This window comes from Sphaeramia orbicularis, chromosome 12 (genome assembly GCF_902148855.1).
Source record: "Sphaeramia orbicularis chromosome 12, fSphaOr1.1, whole genome shotgun sequence".
NCBI lineage: Eukaryota > Metazoa > Chordata > Actinopteri > Kurtiformes > Apogonidae > Sphaeramia > Sphaeramia orbicularis.
This window is the reverse complement of record NC_043968.1, coordinates 10,703,213-10,723,409: the sequence shown is the minus strand read 5'-3', so window position 1 is coordinate 10,723,409 and position 20,197 is coordinate 10,703,213. Positions and strand designations below refer to the sequence as shown.

Here is a 20,197-nt window from a genome sequence, read left to right as displayed (position 1 = left end):
GGTAGAATATATCTCACTTGGAGTTAACTACATTCGACCTCAAAGTATTCCAAGTGATCCATGTTGAACATAAACAAAAAATATGGAGATCGCAAATCTAAGCTCCTATTTGCTTTGTTACTGAAGAGGCATTTTGACTGTCAACACTACAGTGTTCTCATAAACGCAAATGAAGTCGAGGTACTTCGATCTGTCCCCACTTTACAGCTAGGACCTCTGGCTTGGACAGGCGTTCCAATGCATTTTACTTAGATGGATGTGAGAAACGTCCCACTTCTCAGCACTTTGGAAAGCAGCATGAAAGCATACTGAAGACCTTGCATATACATTAGTGATGATACTTTTGGCTCTTTGAAGAGGGCCGTTCAATCAGGAGCAGTTCACTGAAAAGAGCCGTTCAAAAGACTGGCTCTTTTATGTTTTTTGCATTATTTTGAAACACCAATGTTTTAACCTTTTCATGCATGAATTGTGAGAACCTTAGTCAAGACTTTTTTCTTCAGTGTTTTCATTCCTCCTTAGGCATGAAAAAAACAATGCGATCGAGGTTTTTTTTTCCTATGGAGTTACAAAAATATCCATGCATTTAATTTCTGAAGTAAATAAACATATGTTTAAAACCCAATATCAGAAAGTGATTTGAAAACAATGAAATAAAAACATTTTTAATGCTGCTAATCGGATGTCTTCTCACATTTTAACATATTCTAATGCCAGTAATTACTCACTTTATGGAGATAATATGCAAAAAAAAAAAACTTCTTGTCTAACAAATAACAATTGATTTACACTTAAATGTGTTAGTGCAGATCAGGTTTATCAAAAACAGCAGAGTTACAGTAATGTTCTGAATGTCAGTGTATGGGATGGTGCGTAAGTGTTCACTGTGTTGGCTGATATGGAACTAAAACAACAAAACCCATGAATATACAAGAGAACAGCTGGAGAAGAACTGTCCACTGGAGTGGCCTATGAAAGGGTTAATGACTAGATAAGCTACATGTGATGATTGAAATTACATTTTAAAGGTGTTTAATTGGTGCGGCAGTAAATATTACCTTACCATAAAAAAGAATAGTTAGTTTAAATGTGTGGGCTAAATACATGACATGAGAGGTGACATTAAGCAAATGCTGGAATTGGACCAAAAACATCATGGTACTTTATGTGGACTTGTCTGTAGCCTAAAAATGAAGAAGAAAATAAAAATTTTTCTTATGAAATAACATTTTATTCTCCTCAAAACAAGAACAATAAATGTGTGTAAACATACGGAAAAAAACTGCACCAAACACAACAGTGATTAATCACTGCAGTTACTTAAATACCTGAACTGTAGTGCAATTCTCAAGTTGCATGCCCATCTTTTCTTTCTGAAAAGTGCATCCAAATACTCCTCCTTTTTCTTTGGCTCATTACTCACAGGTGGTCACTCACTCTCAAACTTTTCTCCGGTTTTGACCAGTCTTCCAACTCCTCCTCCTCCAGTATGCTCACCTCACGCTTCAAACTGTTGTTTTTTTGCTAACTTCTTGCCATGGGACATGCGCAGTGTCTTTTTTTCTGCTCAAAAATTCTCCTCCTGCCCAATGCCTCCCCAGTGACGCTAAACTGACAGGCAATCGGACACCCCCTCCTTAAAAAAAAAATAAAAAAATTAAGGGCTCTTTACAAAGACTTGGTTCCCATCGTTCATTTCAAAGAGCCGTTCAAAAGATTCGATTCGTTCGTGAACGTCACATCACTAATATACATGTAAACATTCAAACATGAACAAACATGGGAACAACCTGGGTCTGGTCCTCCGAACCTACAGGGGGCAGAAACAACATGCATCTAATAGTGAGTCCAAACAATCAGCCTGCACTTCCTGGGGACCCTTAAAACCTGCACACCTGCTGGGAAAGCATGGGAGGAAAAGTTTGTAGTTAGCTGGCAAACTGCACACAGGATTTCACTGAGTCAAAGGAAAACACCTGTCAGCTTCTTATTTAGTCCCTGAAGACACAACTGGTAAGAAAACTGATATTTAAAGCAAATGATTATGTTTTGATATGTGTATTATTGCTATGAAATGGACAGAGTTTATTTTTGTTTTGGATATGAGTATTATTACTGCTATGAAAGGGACAGAGTTTATTTTGCTGTGAAATGCTCCTGCAAAATGGACAGTCTATCCTTAATATGTACAGCATTTTTGTGTTTTATGCTTAGTCAGAATTTAGTCTATGTGTAGGATTTTTGAGTCGCTTATGGGATCTGACAGGAATTTAGGGTAGGTAGAAGGATGGGGTAAGGGGGCGGGAGATTATAAATTAAACTTCATCCCGCTCCTTTATGAATGTTTTCCTTTCACTTTATAAGCAATAAATCTTTTTGTGGTTTGGTTTTAATGTTATATTCGAAACAGACAAACAAACAAACAAAACAAAATTATGATAATTATTTAGTTAAAAATGGTGACAATTGTGAATACTTAACTGTTAAGGGGCCATGTTAATTTTGTCACTTTGTGCTTTATTGCTTTATAAAGAAAATATGGACTGCTAAAATGTCATCAGCTAAACACCTTATTTGTGTTGTTTTGAATGTTTCATCAGATTTGTTTGTATTTGGAAAACAGGAGACGTTTCATCTTAAATGTTATTTAACAGCATTTCACTGATTGCTGGACTGATTGAGATGTTAATTTCAAATGTTTGCTTTATTAAAAAAAAAAAAAAAAAAGCATATTAATAACGAATGCCCTTAAATGCTTAAAATAATGGATATATTTTGTATTTAACTTAACAGTTATCAACCTATTCAACTTATTCAATCTACTGCTTCTGCTGTTACGTACATAAAACCTGGAAATCTGTCTGAACAACTGAAATTGAAATTATCAATAAATAAGAACTGAAGAGGAATTGAGTTATCCTTTTTCGTCGTTCAGAGCTGAATGAGCCTTTTTTAAGTTTGATTATGTAGTGTTGTCTATTATTAAGTCTAAAAGTGGAGGGTGCATTGAAAGTGCTCTGGGACCACCTCCAGATCTTCATCAATACTGTGGTCAGAGGTAGTGACAGGACAATTAACCTATACAAACTATTTATTTATTTATTTATTTATGGCAAGGGGGGAAAATGTAGCGCCTGGAGGAAACCTGCAAGGCTCTGGTCCAACTGGAAAAAGTGGAGGACTTCTCAATTCTGCACTTGAGTTTCTCATGAAGTATGAAATGTCTTGTTCTTACCACCTCGAGAAAGCAAACAGATGTCTCTGTTCTTGTGGAATATGTAATAACCTTAGAACTGCATCAACACTGCAATGTGTTAAATTTGAAGCAAGAAGAGGTGAGCTGAAATGTAGAAGAGGGAACATGTAAACACTGCAGAAACACTTGGTGAAACTGATCAAGGTGTTTTATGCATTTCCAGACCTATATCTGGAATAATATCTCATCACACTTAAAATAAGACATAATCACTTAAAGAGTAACTTTTCAGTGAGATATAAGAACTTATTTTTAGACAATAGATCTTGAAAATCCTATTTCAAGAAATCTTACCAAGATAATTTTCATTTGTTCCATGGGCCATGTACTACTACTGTAGAATGACTCTTTTGACTATGTGTTATTATGGAATATTTTTGCAGATGTATGTAAACACATTGTCAATGGGCCTCATGCAGCAACATTCTTTTATATTTCTCTTATATTTTATTTTTTAAAAGACAGAAAGTAAGAGACATCAACCCCGGATGCACCAAACATTCTTACTGTTCAGATCTTGATATAAAAATAATCTCTGATAGGTGCTATATAGTTTTGCAGGTAAAAGTACTAAAAGAAGGGATCCAGTAAGTCTTGTCAGATTCTCTTGGAGACAAAAAAACTACAGTACTCCACTTGCAGAGAAAAGATATATTAATTTATAACTGTAGGCTATAAGCAAACAAACAGACCAATGTGCATGGACATGTCTTCATCAGGGACTGATATAAAGATGATTTGACTGCCTCAGAATTTGAAAAAAATATTTTATTTATTTTTTTACTGCAAGATGAAGGCCATAGTTTTTTCCTTTCCAAGAAAATCTGAAAGACTTATTGGATCTCCCTCTTTTTTTTTTATCTATCTATTGGCTACCATGACAAAAACAGATCCGAGGAACAAGCTAAAGTGAAAAATATTTATTTCCACTCTACCCCAAAGATGTCCTTTTATTTAATTATTCATTTATTATTTCTGATACTATAGTGTCCAGTCAGATGCTCCACATGACAGCAATGTTGTAGTTTAATTGACAAACTGATACTTGAAATTCCCCCTTGGGGGATCAGTAAAGTATATCTTATCTTAAATTAAAATAACTAAATAAAAAACTAAATAAATAAATAAATAAATAAATATCAAATTTAATAATCAATCATAGAAATTAATTTAAATCATATAATTATCTAAATTAGATTGTATTATGTATTGATGTTCATAAAATTTTAAACATGTTTCTGTGAACAGAGCAAATACTTCCTGGGTTGTGATTTTTTTTCTCTTATCTTGGTAAAATAGACTCTTACCAAGAGAAACAGCAAAAATAAGAAGTTTGGTGAATCCCTCAATTGTATGGGTACTAACAAAATAAGAGAATATGTACGATACAAACAAAAATAAGAGAAATTGTTTGGATATGGTTTCTTTTGAGGCCCAATTTCAGGTCATTTGAATTATAACAGGTAGATTATTATCTTTTTATTCCATCAAAGAATATATCCTTTTTATAATGTAAAATATTACTAATAACCATATTTGTAAATAAATTAAATGTACCTTCTGGAAACTAATGATGTAGAACCATAAATCATAGGCGGCCATGACTCAGATGGTAGAGCAGGTCGTCCAATAATTGAAGGGTTGGTGGTTCCAATCCCGCTCTGTCATAGTCAGTCTGTTGTGTCCTTAGGTAAGACACTTCACCCTCCTTGCCTCCAGTGCCACTCACACTGGTGTATGAATGTTTGGTGGTGATCGGAGGGGCTGTAGGTGTGAATTGGCAGCCCCAGTAGACTGGAGTAGATATGTAGTTTACCACCGCCAGAGGGGGAATGTGAGAGCGAATGAATAGTGGGTCAATAATGTAAAGCTCTATAGAAATCTAATCCATTATAAATCGTACAGTGGAAATGCTTACAAAAGTATATTAGATTTGTACCTACTGTACTTGAGTACATTGTATCAGTGGAAATAGGGAATGAAATCGCATATAATCACATGTAGTTTAATATTTTTTACTCAGTTTTACTGTCAATTGTCGACCCAAAAAGAAATGTTCTTGGGTCCTTAGTTTGGGAAAAGCAGACGGTGTGCATTTTAAGTCAAACAAGATGCCTTAGAGGGCAGTAATTCAGCATTTTGTGCTTTAAATGTTATAATTTTATACAGAGCAGACTAGGGAATTGTCGAGTAGGACCTAAAATGTCAAGATCTTTGAACCGAATTCATGTGACCCTCCCAAAAAAACCACAGATGCCTTAGTCAGGTCTCCTCCAGGGGGAGTGTACTCAGCCAAGATCTGCTGTACCACTATGTTTTTGTGCAAGATGATGAAACATGAGATCAGCTACAGTAAACCCGGGAGAAACACACAACCCCACAAGTGAAATCAGGTCACGTACAGGAGATGAGCCTTGTAGGGCTACACAAAGCATGACTGGAGGGGGACCCATGGGCGCACATTGGTCGGAGGTAACCGGCATCTATATCCTGAAAACAAAAAGGAGACCTGAAAAAGGGAAATTTTAGGGCAGTCAAAAAGTAGAAGCATCAAGGACCCATGTGAAATCCACAGCTGAAAATAATCCAAACAGGAGGCAGTGCTACAGCTGGGAAAACAGTACAGAGATGACGGCAACAAATAGAGACGTTTTTCTCCAAACTCTGAGTCACATTCACAAGGCTGCAGGAGGCCGAAGACAAACTTATACCGCCACTGTTCTCCCACGTCTTTGATCTCTCTTACACACACACGCCGGCTTTGGCATGTGGTGCAACACTTGGGATTTCAGATCGGATGACAAGTGCCGTGTTTATGGTATGGCAGCCACAGTTTGATTGGGTGTTGGTTCTCCATCTCTGTATGCACACAGTCAGGTGGTCACATTGAGAGCCCGGTCATGCAAGATTTACTTAAGACCCCTACAGACTATGAAAGATAAAAAACAAATTTAGAGGAGATTTTGCTTCTTTTCCACTTATTGAGTTTTAGATGGAATTGAAAGAGGAAGTTCTTACTATGTGGGGAGTTTTATACCATGTAGCTACAGTATATTGTACAGTGATCTTTAAGCTCATTAAACACTATCATGAACTGTAATGCATTATTTAGTGGTTTTACGTTAAATCCATGCAACGCACTAGGAGGGTTTATCTCTAAGGTGATGTGTTCATCTAATTGTCTCCATGATGTTTAAAGTCATATTAAGCCATAAAGACCCAGCGCTACTTGTATGACAGTTCCCAAATCATTTTTATCCCTCTAATTAACCTTTCTTTAATGATTTATCAAAATTTTTATTATAATATTATCCTCTGTTTTGTATTCTTTCAGTGAAAATCATCTATTTTCCTACATTTAATTTTTTTTTGATCATGTAAATGTTCATAAAAACTCAGATTAATGTTGAAGGTTATATCAAAAATGGAGAAAAGTGAAGAAAAAGAACAAATCAAACCTTGTGAAATCCATCTGTATAGACCACAATCCTACAGTTAACCCATAAACACCTAATGCTACTTTTATGACTTTTCACACATGACTTTTTCTGTAGATTTAACTTTTCTTATGTGACTGATCACCATTTATTTTAACATTATTCTCTGTATTTTGCATTATTTTCAGTGTAAATCAGGTATTTTCCTATATTTAATTTTCTGATCATGTTGATGTTCATTAAAGTTCAGAGTAAGTTAAAAGGTTATTGAATAAGAAACAGAGAAAACTGAAGAAAAAGTGACTTTTTCAGCAAAGATATCAATAATTAATGTAAAAACAAGTGTCTCTATCCACTATCATGGGTTTTACTTGTGAATCAATGTTGTAGAAGATGACGGTGTTTTCACGTACACTGCAGAACCTCTGAACGTCCAAATGGGTCATATCTGATGACCATGAAAAGAGAACAAACTGCACTTCACACCAATTATTTCCATATATTGATAGGATTATTGGATCAGCGGGTATTAAATGGTTTACATCATTAGACGATTTTGTTCAATAGTAGATGTTTGGGTCTTTATGGGTTAAATCTGATTTGAGACTTGGTTGGTTCGTTGTCTTCATTGAGATGCTGCTGATGGTACTGACATTGAATGCATCACTGACTGTGCAGATCTTGCTTTTTAATACAGAAATCACCCGTTTCAGTATATTGATGTATGAGGAGTGGGAATTAGGGATGTAGACCTCTGGACTGATACAGTGCATCAAGAAGTTGTGGCCTACATAGAAATTATACAAGATTAACATTCATAATTTTTAGCCTTAGCCAGATAATAAAGATGTAATATTAGGTCACCGTCTTGCAGTGAATTGTGGCTGATGATACTTTGTGTTGAGATATTGCAGAGGGAGGCAGAGACCCACAGCAGGTGATAAACAACACACATAGCATCTTGAAAATGGGCATCTGATTTTATGAACTGGCCAGGAGGCATGAACTAAACAAGACCTATACTGTTTGTACGGTCTGTTTTTACAAAAATAAGATAATTTTGGGAATGCAATGAATTTTAGGAACCACATTAAGTATTTTCACCCAGAACTAATGCCTGCCCAGCTGAGCAAAAAAAAACAAGAGATGTTATTCTGGCCGATTCTAACAGGGCTCAGAGAATTATTATTTAAGGTGTATTAAAAAAATTACCCCCGGTTCCGCATTTGATAATTATTGGAATTTTCTTTAATGGACATCGGTAGGTAGGGGATTGGTGGATATTTGTCCAAATTTACAGACTCAGGTTTTCATGCATGAATGACCAGGGGCAAGTTGCACTATCAGAGTTAAAACTGGTTTGCGCAAAGCAAGGTTATTATCGTTAACGGAAACTAACGAAATGATGAAAACTAGAATTGAAAAAACATGTTCGTTAACTGAAATAAATAAAAACTATAATTAAAAGAAAAAAACGATAACTAACTGAAACTGGCCAAGATATTGGGGCCACAAAAAGATAAGCTGGCAACCACTTTAGGACCATTTAGGGGCAGGAGTTCTGTTTATAATGTGTATTAAAAGGCTGGGATTAAAGGAAAACTCTGAGTCTTTTCCTCAGACTGCAAGACTCTGGAGCCTTTGGCCATGTCCACATGAAACTGCATCTTTTCCTATCTGATCTGTTTCTTTGTCGTTTTCAAAAAAGTGCTCCATAGACACAGAGTCGTTTCAGGAAATATCTGCGTCCACATGAAACCACTGAAAATGATGTGGTACTGATAAAGGTTATTATCATTAAGGAAAAGTAACGAAATGACGAAAACTAGAATTGAAAAAACATTTTCGTTAACTGAAATAAATAAAAACTATAATTAAAAGAAAAAAAAAAACGATAACTAACTGAAACTGTATTGTGTGCTTACAAAATTGACTAAAACTTATAAAAATTATGGATAAAATTCCCTCCGTTTTCGTCTTTGTCAATGTCAGATTGATACGAAAGTGATTTATTTTGCCCAATCAGCTAGTGGCACTATACGACACTTCACGGTCCGTCACCTCTCGTCACTTGTGGTTTCCAGTCGTCTTCTCATCCCCACTCTACCTGGAAACATGGAGACTAAAGCTGGGAGAAAGCAGCAGAGTTCTGTCTGGGACTAGTCTGAATACGACGGCGAAGGAAGAGAAAAGATATGAAAAAACTAAACTAAAACTAAGCATTTAGAAAAAAAAAAAGAAAACTAATAAAAACTAGCGAACCCGCTCTAAAAACTAATTAAAACTAACTGAATTAGAGAAAAAAAAAGTCAAAACTAAATAAAACTAAACTATAATGACAAATCCAAAACTATTATAACCCTGGTGCAAAGTAGCGGTGGGATTTAAATCCAATCAAAGGTCATGGGAGGGAACAATGAGCATCCATCTTGTTTTCCACAAAATTGCCAGGTTACAGTATTAACACTTGGGCCACCATGTATATTTCATTTCTTTACCCATGGCAGCTGTTCCTGTCTTTCAAAATTAATTCAACTTGTTTAGGCCTGAACATGTCGCTGAGGACAGGCCAAGTAAGGGTTAGGGTTAACCCTTAACTTAAATTTAAATCCCACCACTACTTTGCACAAACCAGTTTTAACTTGGATTGCGCAATTTGCCCCCGCTCACTCATGCATGAAAACCTGGGTCTGTAAATTTGGACAAATATCCACCAATCCCCTACCTACTGACGTCCATAAAAGAAAATTCCAAAAATAATCAAATGTGGACCAGGGGGTAATTTTTCAAAATGTACAGGTTTTTTTTTATACACCCTGTAGTCTGTGGCAGCTGTCATAGCTATAGGTTAGAATCCATGGCTTCATTCAGTTGTAGAAAACCTGTGGAAAACCTTTGTATAAGTTGCCATCACAGAGCTGCTTATACTTATATCTGCACTCTACAACGAGACCAAAGCCCAGGTAATGGAATGTGATTTGTATTGTTTATTTCAGGAAGGGGCCACATTTAGGGTGTGCCCTTTCTTAGAGCTGCTATGTGTAAAAAACAAAAACAAAAAACAAAAACAACTTTTTTTTTTTTTTTTTTAACAGATCTCCGCTCTACTTGTACTGTCTCCAGATGGATTTCTGTCTGGTTTTTGTAATGGATGCATACTGAGGTGGCTCACACAGATGCTGCTCTGGAAAAGTGCAGCTGTTTATATTAAAGTCTCTTGTGGTCTCATTCGTAAAAACTCCCTCGAAATAAAAGGGAGTTAACATTCACCTGACTGCTTGTATTAATTGAGGAAGTATCATTGTTGCATTTTGAATTTTACCCCTGTTGTGCATTTTTATGATATAAAGGTGCAATACATGCCATTCATCTGTACTTAAATAAAGTTTGTGCAGGGCTCATGTTGTGCTGGGAGCTGTTTTTTTTCCTTTTTTTTGGGATGTTTTTAGGCTTGAGACAGGTGCGATACACTTGACAGTGAGTGAAAGATGGTTTTGCAGAAACTTGGATAGAAGTTGTTTACATAGAAACCAATGCACAGGTTGGTATCATGGATGTAGGTAACCAGACACCTGAGGGAGAGGCTCGTTTTTCAAAGAATGCCACACATAAAACTGATAAATACATGTAAATATCTGCATATGTATTTAACCTTTAATTTAGGAGGTAGCCGGTTCGATTTTGACATCTGGTACTTTGGCAGCTTTTTTAGACCTAATAATAGAAAGTAAATTTAGACATATTTTCCCCTGGATGTACCTAATGATGACCTCAGACAAATGCAAAAAAACAGTACACTCTTACTCTAAGCCATCCCAAAATTAATGAATTTTTAATAAAATATTGGGGCCAAAAATAGGACCAAAATTGGGACATGAAAAACTACCTAGGTGTCAGTGTGTTTTATTTTGAAAACATCACTTGAAATGGTTTTATATAGCGCTGTAAATGAAGACACTGTTAAATTTGATGAACCTAGTGTTTTTTTCTTTACCAGACATGTCGGTTTTCCATGAATTGGCAGTCTCATTCCAGGTTTTGTGTGTAACCTATTGTGTCCATTGGTGTTACATGCAGAACCTGCCCATTTAAACACAAATAAATCGCAAATGACTTTGCAACAGTGGTCATTGGACATCAACACTATGCCTTGCATAATTAGTTCAGTTCCCAAAATGTACCAGTGAGAGGATAAAGATATTCAAAAAAATAGTGGTGTGTAATTTTTGTGTCCTTTTGACCATGTTACATACAGATTTTTGTATTAAATATGATGTAAAATAATTTAAAAATGTGTTTTATCCGAATAATAGATTCTGTTTTATCTCAGTAAGTATTTATTTTTTAAAATAGACCCAAAGTGCTTCCAAACTTGCTTCATAACATTAGTCTACATCTGGTTTGAATTTTTAGCCCCAGGTATATGCAAGTCTCATCAGATTCTGAATCATAAAAGCCACTGAATTTCAAGCACCAACTTTTTTTTGCACTGAAATTAAGTATTTAAATTTTTTTGGCACTCAGAATTAAGTATCTGATTTTTTTTGGTCTCTGAATTCAACTATGCTCATAAATTTAGAATTTAAAAAAAAAAATTCAGATCCAAAAATTTCAGAAGCAAAAAATTCAAATCACACATCCAGGACACCAAGGATAAGCAATCAATTCTATCTCAAGTCGAAACAACAGCCAGCCAATCGAGTTACGTTAGGTTGGTCATGTGACACCGATGCAGGAAGACAGTCAGCATGGATGTGTGATCTGAATTTTTTGCTTTTGAATTTTTTGCTTTTGATTTTTTTGCATCTGAATTTCTTGCATCTGAATTTTTTGTATTCTAAATTTATGAACATGGTTGTATTCAGAGAGAAAAAAATTCAGATACTTAATTTCAGTGCAAAAAAAATCAGATACTTAATTTCAGTGCAAAAAAAAATCAGTGCTAGAAATTCAGTGGCTTTTATAATTCAAAATCTGATGAGACAGATTTACTTCCATACAGGTACCAGTTTCATAGAAGCACCCATAAGATAGTCCTAAACATGACGGATATCATTCAAACTGAGATCCTGCTACCCTCCCCTGGTTTCATGAAAAGAACATATAGTCAGCTGGTACATTTAGGTCCATCTATGAGGACTACCTGCTGCTTGATCCACAATGAGCTCTGTTCCTTACATCATTTCTCAGTGTTCTACATTCATAAACTATTCCCTCCCAAGTCTTGGTTCTTGACACCACTCAGACTCAGAGGAGATGAGGTCTACACACAGAATAGCTAATACAGCTACCACCAGCTCAGAAAGAGAATAGTAACGCCAGAATCCCTGTCTTGTCATTTCTCGCAGGCTTAGTCTTTCTTTTTATCTTTGATGTACAATGTATCCTGGTGTAATGCAGCATTCATGTCTCTTTATCCACTGTGTACCTGGACTGACTCAGCAATTGAACATTTCTCTGTGAAATTATGTTTTAGTGCTGTTGTAAAGAAGAGAGAGAGAGAGAGAAGAAAAAAAAAAAACTTGAAGGACGTTTGTGCTGAACTGAACAGTGTGTGGCTCTGGAGCAACCTTGTGAACAGTGACTGGAAAGTGAAGCCTCGAGGGTCAGTCACAGTCACTCAGGACGGACTCAGTCTATCTCCTGTTAGAATGGAAAAGGTTTTAATTAGCCCATCACTTGTACTGTGTAAGCAGATGACATTTTTGTGAGATATAAAAGCTCTTTGCAACTTTTAGCAGAATAAAATAATTTATATTCTCTTGACAAGAAAAGCAGTTCTTGTGATTATGATTGTCAGACAGACTGTTAAATTCCACTAATATAATCCTTTTGTAATAATAAGCATTAAAAGCCATGGCAGAAGTGAATGAAATGGATCAAACAAATGACTTGAAGTGATGTTTCTCTTTTCCCAACTTATTCTTTTTTTTTTTTTTTTCTTCTTTCTTGACTGAGAAAATATAAGATGTTAAACAGCATGTAACGGTGGACACTTAAGCGAATAAAATAAATAAATAAATAAATAAAATAATAATAAAAATACAAGCAAGAAGGCAAATAACAGTCATATTTACTGCAAGGTTTACACTCAGTGTAATAAAATGCTCATTTGAAATAGTTGTAAATGTCATTTTTTATAATTTATTTTTAACTCCAAACAAAAATAATTTCTACAAAAAATATTCAAATAATGTCATATAATATTGATACGTGGTTGATATCTTTTCTCTCTCTTTTAGAATTCTGATAAGTTAAATCTGCTTCCTGAATACTGTGTGAAGATTAAATCTCGCTAAGTGTGGCAACAATCACTCATTCCTAGAACAACCATAATAGTGACTAAATTTTTTTTTATAATTTGTAACCCCCCCGGATATTATATAATGTATAATCTCAGCGACTGTTAGTGGGCACATTAGATACATTGACTTAAGATATAATTTAAAAAAATGCAGCAGAAAGAGAATAAATGTAAATCAAGTCTCATCTTTTGAGAAGAAATGAAACCTGGGTAATATACTATGTAGGCCTCAGCAGCAGGATTAAACGGGCATCTCGCCTCCGGTCCACCAATCGTGTCAACACGTGTCATTCTGTCACCGAGTCTGACCGCACACGCTGGCCGTCAGAAAGAGCAGTCTAACGGAGGTGAGATCCTTAAACTCAAGATGAAAAGAAAAACAAAAAGGTCCTTGTGGTTACAACAGCCATTCCCTTTGAAGTGAAACAGTGGTGAAAGTGTTCAGTTTATGCTTTTTGGTTTGATGCACATTGCTCCAGCTCAGAAATAAAGGGAACAGTGGTTGGTATGATGTTCTTTCCCCCCATGGTCTGCATCTTTTTCTCTGAGGTCGCTCCCCTTTTTTCACTTTGTTGGTTCTTCTCACACCTGAGCACACACTCGGTGTCGTAACAGTCCTGTGAGGTGTGTGTATGTGTGTGTTTGGAAAGGGCCTGGGGCTGGTTATTGTCGTGTGGCTGTGTGTGCTTTTTTATGCGAGTGCTGCAGTGCGTTCATCGGGTCCATGACCGGGACGGCCCACGCCGCCATGGGGTCACCCCTTTAGCCTCACGTACACACACACACACATACACACACAGACACACTGCTCGGTTTAAGGGGGGGAGGGGGTTCGTGGCTCAGTGGGGAGTTAACGTGGCCAGCAGGTGGGCTAGCAGAGTGCAGAGCAGCAGGGTGGCTGTGGAGAGGTGCGGCGAGGAGGCGGCGTTGCAGTCCTTGCCCGCTTCACAGCGGGAGTGTTGGCACAGTACCCCTTTAAAATCTGGAGGACAGATGCACTTCTGGTTCTGGTAGCACGTTCCTCCGTTCTGGCACAGAAGCATCTCCTCATCACAAACGTTAGCTGTGAGACAGAGCAACAGAGGGAGAAGTAGAGTTAGAGAGAGAGAACGGTGGAAATTGCAGAGGTAAGTATGAGAGAGAGAGAGAGGAGTTACGAATAAAGAGGTCGCAGCAAAGTGACAGGGTGACAGGCGGTAAAAGGATAGAGGGGGAGTAAAGAGCACACAGAAGAAAAAGAAAGATATACGGCAAAGAGACAGGTGGAGGAGATAAGGAGTGCCAATGTTCGAAAAAGCCTGATGCGAACCAGAGATACAAGCAAGGGGAAGAATTCAGGGCAGAAAGAACAAAGTAGAAAAGATAGCATGAGGAAGGAAAGAGGCAAGATGAATTCTCCAGTCTTTGCCTCAGGGACAACAACAGGTAACACCTGCCTTTTTTGTTTTTGTGGCCCTTTTCTCGGTCTGTTTTTCTTTAGCCATGCACTTTCTCAGAGTCGAGTTAAAATCATTGTTATAAACCAAGCAGAAAACATACAGTGTGTGGGATATTTTTAATGATTAGGTGAACAAATGACATCATTAAAGTGCTATAAAAGGCATTAGGCAAAAACAGAGGTACAAAGATACTTGACCTAAATGTTCAGTGAGAAAATAAAGCAGATCAGGCTGGCATGACAAGAAATAATTACATACGCCCAGATTTTTTATTACACTACAGGTAATTGGCTGTGTTGCTTTGGAGCATTTGGATTAAGATGTCAGACCAAAAAACACACTGTTCGTCCTATATTGTAGTAGATAAATTTCCAGTCAAATTGCATGCATGCCTATGGAGGTTAAGTATCTGTGTGGAAGGCGATGGTCTGTTTGAGACTGAGGCCGCTGACTGGATGGTGGATGGCAGAGGAAGGCGATTCCCCGTAATGGGGTTAAGGTGTGACACGGTCATCAATTAAAGGCACAGCTGATGCTGCTAATGAGCTACATGATCCATTCCTCTGAGAGTAAAGAAAACATGGAGGACAGCACATGCTAAGTGGTAAAGTGCACTCACAAAGGTCCTGGAAGGCTCCGACAGTGCAACATGAACGGGGCTCCACAATAATTTTTTACACTGGGCGAGCTAGTACTAGTGTGCCCAACAGTTTAATTTAGGTGCATCTAAAATATGCACCACATGCAATAGTATACTTGGAAAAAATGTTTGTATTCTACCATTTCTTATTGCTTGCATTTGTTGCTGCATGGCACTTAAATATTGTGGCCATGCACCTACCATAGACATAGATGTGTTTGAGAACTGAGAAATTTAGATTTAAAATATCAGTGCTCAGCAAGAGTTCTGTCGTTAGCCATGGTTTGGCCACAGGTTTTGCAATAAATTGGTCATATTTGTCGGCTGTGTTATCATGTCTAAGCTGTGAAATTTGAACAAGTCATTGTTTGCCAAAGACAGATTTTGGGATTTTTTTGGTGCTACATTTTGGTTCTTGCTCAGACTAAGATGAGGGCATGTCTACCAAAGACATCATGATATAATGTCATATCAGAGCAGATAGGACTGGGGCCAAGTTTAGTGAGCATTGCCTCATTTTTTTTTTTTTCTGGCTGAAAATTAGTGCTGCACGATATTGGAAAAAAAATGACATTGCAATTTTTTTAACCTTGTGATATATATTGCGATATGAAAAAATACTCAGGGGGATATAATAGCTGTGTGGTGCCGACGTAAATGGTCAAACAAATTAGTTGCGTTTCCTTTCATTGCGGAAACAGGTGCAAGACACTGTCAACACAGAACATGTGTTTATATATCATCCTTGTAGCTGAAATAATTCCAGATGCTGACATTGCTTTTCTTTTTGGCACCAAGTCTTCGTTTACGGTGATTTTCTCTTGTTTGTTGCTCATTTTTCACTGTTTTTACCAGCGATTCACTCCACGTGGTGGGGTGTGGTCTGCTTTGGCAAACTGATTAAGAATGCTTGTGACTGATGGATCGCTGTGTGCAGTGTGTGTCAGGTACCCAGGTTTAAATTAGATGAGAACACGTTGAGTTCATTTGCCTCCTACATTACAGGACCTGCAATGTGACTATTGCGCACACGTACATCACGATGCCGATCCTCAAATGATATATTGTGCAGCTCTAATGTCCACCAAGACGTCATGATGTAATGTCAAATCAGAGGAGATAGGGCTGGGGACCAAGGTTATTATCGTTAACAAAAACTAATGAAATGACGAAAACTAGAATTGAAAAAACATTTTTGTTAACTGAAATAAATAAAAACTATAATTAGAAGAAAAAACGATAACTGACACTGTATTGTGTGCTTACAAAACTAACTAAAACAGATAAAAATTATGGATAAAATTCCCTTCGTGTTCGTTTTTGTCAGTGTCAGACTGATATGGAATTGATTTATTTCGCTCTAGCAATTTTGGCTGGTGGCACCATACGACACTTCACGGTCCGTCACTTCTCGTCACTTGTCGTTTAAAGTTGTCTTGTCATCCCCACTCTATCTGGAAACATGCAGATTAAAATTGGGAGAAACCAGAGTCCTGTCTGGGATTTATTTGAATATGACGACGAAGAAGATAAAAGATATGACAAAAACTAAAATTAATACTAAAACTAAACTAAAACTAAGCATTACAAAAAAAATGAAAACTAATAAAAACTAGCAAACCTGCTCTAAAAACGAATTAAAACTAACCGAATTAGAGAAAAAAAAGTCAAAATTAAATAAAACTAAACTATAATGAAAAATCCAAAACTATTATAACCTTGCTGGGGACAAGTTTAATGAGCATCGCCTCATTTTTTTTTTTTTTTTTTTGGATGAAAACACAATTAACAATTTTCATCATTTGGAATCGTGTTTTAGTTAGTTTTGTCGCTCGAGGAGAAGTTCATAACACAGTTTCACACGTACAAACATGCCTTATGTTTCTGTTTTTCCCGGCTGAATTCAGGGAAGTAGAATATCAAGGTCAGAGCCAATCAGAGGCTGAGGAGGGCGGGTCAGTGCAGAATGCAGGCGGTAAAATAACGCTACACTCAAACCTGCTAAATGTTAGGGACACGAGTGTGAGTAAACGGCTTCAACTGTCACACCATACCAACCGAAGTTGCTGCACGATGGAACCCTGATGAACACACAAAATCTGTCATGTTCTACTCACGGTAACAGCCTTGTTTCCAGTAGAATCCTGGCAGACAGTCGTCACACTTTGCCCCCGTGGCACCTTCTTTGCACTGGCAGAAGCCTGTGCCGTTACACCGGTCATGGACAGAGCCCATCTGGTTGCAGTTGCACTCTGAAGAAAAAGAGAAGAATTGGAAAAAAGGCAGACGTGAGGGACAGAACTGAGACAAGTATTGAATTTGCTGCCTATATTAATTTTTAGGAGATGTGATCTAGAGTTGAATTAAGTTCAGCAGGCTAAAAATGTCTCCATTTGTATTCAGAACACAGATTTGTCTTTGGTATTAACACACTGCTGAGCTACTGTGCATGTAAGGTGGAGTTTCTCTAAAGTAAAGAGATATCCCAAGATGCTGCAGTTTTTCAGACCTGAAAGTTTAGCTCAGACTCATTATTTCTCCACTATCAGAATCTATCTGATGGAGATTTTGAGAGATGGCTCACATTTAATGCTTTTGTAAACTACTGTAATTCAAATATTTTAGCATTTTAGCTGTTATACCTCAGCTTCCATTTATTACCTCTGCCCTGAGGTATTGTGATCACTTCGCTTTGTGTGTTTGTTTGTTTACATGTTTGTTTGTGAGCAACTTTACGGGAAAACTATTCCAACCATCTTTACCAAATTGTATCCACAGATAGGCCTAGGCCCTGGGACCGACCCATTAAATTTTGGGCCAAGTAGGCCAGAGTTCAAGGTCACAGCAAGGTCACAACATCCGCAATTTTCTTATCTCTCATCATTGAGCAATTTTCGAAAATTTATAAAAAAAAATTCAAAACGACTCTGATTAGCCTCCAATTTGATCCACCCGTAGCTTAGACCAATATCTTGTATCTGGCACAAAATTGTCCACATCCACTGCGGAATGTGGACTCTGTGGACATTTCATTTTAACTTTGAAAATCCCATTTACCACACATTTTTCATTAGAACTCAACAAGTATTGATTGGAATTGAATATAATTTGACATACACATGACTGGTACCAAGCTTCAACTTTTTTCTGCTGTATGGAACAACCTGGAAACTGTTTAATTCAAAAAGAAATAGTCGATCCACACATGCACACCATTCGGGGGGGCTTGGAGGAGGTTTGCGTTCTCTGAACACTTGTTTAATTTTTTGGTTTTCTCTCACAAAAGAAAATCACTAAACAAACTAATCTCAGATTTAGTAAGAAAATAATCAGTTTGCTTGTTTACATCACTTGCTACCTATTATACTATATCAGCGACTCTCTCTTGATATGTAACTGACAGATGTGTAATTGTTTTACTGAGTATGTCGCAGATGTTGTTTGGGAAACTAATCCCACCTAAATAGAGCTGCAGGTTTTTTTTATTTTTTTTTATTACATTTTCTTTAAAGGCAGACAAACAAACACATTTTTTTTTGTTCTTTTTTTTTTGTTCTTTTTTTTCTGCCATAAATACATTTTCAGTGATTTCCATTACAAATACATGTATTTATAGAAGCTCAGTGCCTAGATGAAGCAGATCAGAGATGATAAATATCTGCAGATCTACATTTAATTCTGAGCCAGTTTACAAGTTTCTCTCTAGATTTGATGTAAACTGATAGATTGTCTTGTCTGGTGTTTTGAACTAAGATCAAATTGATTCATTTATTATAAAATGTATAATAAAATATTCATAAAAGTGAGCAGGCTCTTAATCGAGTAATGTGTAGCAGTGAGGTTGGTGTCTGTGTGTTTGTGGGTCATGTGTATTAATATTCAGACTATATGTGAGCCACTGGGAATCGAAGTGAGCGGAGAATGTGTAATATTTGTGTGCAAGTACATTTGTGCATAAGAGCGTATGGTTTCTTGCTCCAGAGACGCTGGTGTGAACTGATTTCTGTAGCTGTTCTCGGTGTGCCAGTGTGCTGGCAGATGAGCTAATGGGGGCCTTATTTGTGCTGACTCCAAGGCTTGGCCCTGTGTGTGCCCCAACCGCGGCGAGTTTACCCTCCAACCCCCTGCAGTCCACCTACAGATGGATCCAAATCACCACCAGATTTTAGCTCCACAGCTATGCAGAGTGACCTCATATTAGGACGTGACCTTAATAAGGCTGAGTGCAAAAAGAGCTCATACTCTTTGAAGACAGAAAATCTCACATATATTCTACAAGATTATTACAGCAGCTAAAAGTTTGATGTCATTTGGCTCTGTTCTTAATACACATAGGCTTTCCAGTGAATTTAAAACAGGGGTCTCAAACATGCAGCTCGCCAACGGTTCCAATCCGACCCTGTGGGATGAATTTGCAAAGTGCAAAAAATTCCACAGATTCATTTTAGTTCAGGTTCCACATACAGACCAATATGATCTCCAGTAAAATCCTACAAAAAATAATGACTTCTTCTTGGTTTAATGTGAAAAAAATGTTGCATTATGCCTATAAACAATGACAACTTCAAGTTTTTGTCTTTGTTTTAGTGCAAAAAATAACATTAAATTATGAAAATATTTACATTTACAAACTATCCTGTAACAATAAAATGTGAATAACCTGAACAAATATGAACAACCTGAAATGTCTAAAGAAAATTAAGCATAATTTTAACCATTTTCTGCCTGTTACTCAGTGTTTAGTGTCTTTGTAGATCCGATCCATAATGCACATGTAGAAATGATACGCTGAGGCATAATATTGTTAATATTGCACTTATTTTTCTTAAGAAATTTCAGTTTTTTCAGGTTATTCACATCTTTTCTTGTTTGGATATCTTATAAAAGTAAGTATTTTCATAATTTAATGGAGTTTTTTTGCACTAAAACAAAGACAAAAACATGAAGTTGGCATTATTTATCGGTTATTATGTTATTATTTTACTGGTCCGGCCCACTGGAGATCAAATCGGGCTGAATGTGGCCCCTGAAAGAAAATGAGTTTGAGACCTCTGCTTTAAAAGGTGTAGTTTCATCTTTATTTGTCCTTCAGTGTGTTTAATTCATCCTGAGTGAATGGAG

General features: G+C 36.9%; 1 protein-coding gene across 1 annotated transcript in view; it reads right to left on the bottom strand.

Moving 5' to 3' along the window:
• Positions 1–12,749: 12,749 nt before the first annotated feature.
• The window catches only part of ntng2b (netrin g2b), a 107,715-nt gene continuing 100,267 nt past the window's right edge, over positions 12,750–20,197 (bottom strand). The window contains exons 43-44 of the mRNA XM_030150494.1: positions 17,194–17,328; positions 12,750–14,060 (exon numbers count right to left, since the gene is read on the bottom strand). Of these exons, the coding sequence (XP_030006354.1) occupies positions 13,837–14,060; positions 17,194–17,328 (359 nt within the window). The 3' untranslated portion in view covers positions 12,750–13,836. The remainder of the gene's footprint in view (positions 14,061–17,193; positions 17,329–20,197) is intronic.